Genomic DNA, 3,121 nt, shown 5'->3' on the forward strand with positions numbered 1-3,121 from the left:
GATCTCGGCTCACTGCAACCTCCGTCTCCTGGGTTCAGGCAATTCTCCTGCCTCAGCCTCCCGAGTAGCTATGATTACAGGCATGCGCCACCATGCCCAGCTCATTTTTTGTAGTTTTAGTAGAGGCGGGGTTTCACCATGTTGACCAGGATGGTCTCGATCTCTTGACCTCGTGATCCACCCGCCTCGGCCTCCCAAAGTGCTGGGATTACAGGCGTGAGCCACCGCGCCTGGCTAAGCTGTATACTTAAGAAATTATGTAAGCTCAAATAAAACCACACAGAGAAAGTCCACTATAACATGGTTAATTTACAGGGTAGTTTTTAACTATATTTTTACAGGGAACTCCATCATAAAATTCTGTTTAACTAAGTCTGCTTCCAGAATTAGAATTAAGCATTTACTCATCCAAGTAGAAAGCTTGGAGAACAAAACATTAAGTAACTTGCCCACAAGCCATCCAAAAAGGCTGAGATGGACCTACATCCTCATAACAATAGTGTTCCAAGCAGGAAAGGAGAACGTGAAATCAAACAGGGCTTTCCTCCTGGGACTTTCTCTATTGAAGGGGAAAATCTCAGAAGCCACTTGCAGACTTCTTCTACATCTCATTTGGCCAGAACTGGTTCAGATGCCCACCAGACCAAACAAAGGGGAAACTATGACTGGCTTAGAGCAGTCATGGTATATATCCTGGGGCTTAGCCTTCTGCCATTTAAAAAATTGAGGGAATCTGGCAGCAAGCAAGAAGAGGGAATGGCTATAGAGCAGGAAATGAACAATGTAAGCCACATCTTATTTAATATTTACCTAAATTTAGTAAATATTACATACATATTAGTTTAACCAAAAAGCGTTAAAAAATTAAGAGACAAAAGTGTATACATTGGGAGAAGGATGTATATAGCAACTAAATCCTCATCTTCCATAGCAGGAAACTAATTGTTAATATCCCAAACTGAGAAATACGCTGGGCGCAGGAGCTCACACCTATAATTGCCGCACTTTGGGAGGCTGAGGTGAGAAGATCACCTTAGCTCAGGAGTTCAAAACCAGCTTGGGCAACATGGTGAGAAACCATCTCTACAAAGACTTTAAAAATTAGTCATGCTTGGAGCAGTGTGAAAAAGAAGAGGCAAGAACGACCCCCTGACCAACCAAAGCCCATGCGCCACTGCATCCCGCGCCCAGCGCCTACATCCCGCCGCCATCACCACCATGCCCAAGAGAGAGGCTGAAGGGGATGCTAAAGGAGATAAAGCCAAGGTGAAGGACGAATCACAGAGAAGATCCGCGAGGTTATCTGCTAAACCTGCTCCTCCAAAGCCAGAGCCCAAGCCTAAAAAGGCCCCTGCAAAGAAGGGAGAAAAGGTACCCAAAGGGAAAAAGGGAAAAGCTGATGCTGGCAAGAAAGGGAATAACCCTGCAGAAAATGGAGATGCCAAAACAGACCAGGCACAGAAAGCCGAAGGTGCTGGAGATGCCAAGTGAAGTGTGTGCATTTTTGATAACTGTGTACTTCTGGTGACTATACAGTTTGAAATATTATTTTTTATCCAGGTTTATAAAAATGCAGAATTTTGTTTTACTTTTTTTTAAGCTATGTTGTTAGCACACAGAACAATTCATTGTTGTTTTGGGGGAAGGGGCATATGTCACTAATAGAATACCTCCAAAGCTGGATTGATGTGGGGAAATGCCTTTCCCTTCTAGTTTTGAGAGACTTCCTCTTGGCTCCTAGGAGGAGGGATTCCCTGACTTTGACACACATGGCCACCTTGGCACACAAAAGCCTTGTGGTATGGAAAAACAAATTTGTTTTTCTGTCCTCTTCTCCCTTTCCATCTTTCAGCATAGACTTAACTCCCTTAAGCCCAAACATCTGTTGGGACCTGACCCCCAGTCATTGGTTACCAGTGTGTCAGGCAATCTGGACTTGCCAGTGATGCCACTGAGATGACACCTGTCAAAAGAGCAGTGATTCCATTTCTAGATTGTGGACCTTCAGATCAATTCTGCCATTTTCATTTCACTTCCTGAAAATCAAGAGTTGGCTCGTGAAAAGCTGTTAAACAACATGCTAAATGTGAAATGTCAACCCTCACTCTAAACTTACCCTGTTCAGAGCATCAGATGAAGACTTCATTGGGTTTTATAGTGGCTGTCTGATTTTTGGTAATCCATCAAAGGGAGTTTGAAAGTTGTTGTATACTGTTAACAATTGTCTGCCCATGTCCTGCCTGAAATACCATGATTGTTTATGGAAAGTATCTTTAATAAAGCTGGATACAGTTTGGCTTGGAAAAAAAAAAAATTAGCCATGCTTGGTGGTACTCCTGTGATCCCAGGAGGTTAAGCCCAGGAGATCAAAGCTTCAGTGCACATTAGCTAAAAGGTTTAAAATGGTTTCTCTGGGAGTGGAAATAGAGATGAGGGAATGGGCATGGGAATGTTGCTTTTTGTTGTATGGCCAATAATACTATACGACTTTTAAAACTTTGTTGCTTTCACAGGTATAAAAAATAAATTTAAAAAGCAAAATGATGTGAGAAAAAAAGCATAAACACTGATGAATGTTCGCTTACAAAATGACAATTACTACACGGTTCCACTTATCTGAGGTTCTGAGTCCTCAAATTCATGAAGACACAAAGTAGGATGGTTAGTTGCCGGGGGCTGCAGTGTAGTGCTTAATGAGAAGTTATTGTTTAATTGATAAAGTTAAGGAGATGGAAAAAGTTCTGAAGATGGGGATGGTGGTGACGGTTGTAAACCAAGGCGAATATATTTAATACCACTGAACTGTACAATTAAAAATGACTAAAATGGAAATTTTTGTTATATATGTTTTACCACAATAAAAATATATTTTAAAAAAAATCAAGAGAGGCCGGGCGCGGTGGCTCAAGCCTGTAATCCCAGCACTTTGGGAGGCTGAGGCGGGTGGATCACTAGGTCAAGAGATCGAGACCATCCTAGTCAAAATGGTGAAACCCCGTCTCTACTGAAAATACAAAAAATTAGCTGGGCATGGTGGCACGTGCCTGTAATCCCAGCTACTCAGGAGGCTGAGGCAGGAGAATTGCCTGAACCCAGGAGGCAGAGGTTGTGGTGAGCCGAG

At 42.6% G+C, this 3,121-nt stretch overlaps 2 protein-coding genes across 2 annotated transcripts in view; one reads left to right on the plus strand and one right to left on the minus strand.

The window, feature by feature from the left end:
• Window positions 1–3,121, minus strand: part of EIF4EBP2 (eukaryotic translation initiation factor 4E binding protein 2) — a 23,186-nt gene that overhangs the window by 12,760 nt on the left and 7,305 nt on the right. The gene's annotated exons all lie outside the window — the stretch shown is intronic.
• Window positions 416–2,314, plus strand: LOC108318104 (non-histone chromosomal protein HMG-17-like). The gene has a single exon (XM_037745833.1). It carries the CDS (start codon window positions 1,219–1,221, stop codon window positions 1,489–1,491), a length of 273 nt encoding a protein of 90 aa, XP_037601761.1. The 5' UTR covers window positions 416–1,218; the 3' UTR covers window positions 1,492–2,314.

The sequence above is a fragment of the Cebus imitator genome, unplaced genomic scaffold, assembly GCF_001604975.1.
Source record: "Cebus imitator isolate Cc_AM_T3 unplaced genomic scaffold, Cebus_imitator-1.0 Scaffold215, whole genome shotgun sequence".
NCBI classification, from domain to species: Eukaryota; Metazoa; Chordata; class Mammalia; order Primates; family Cebidae; genus Cebus; species Cebus imitator.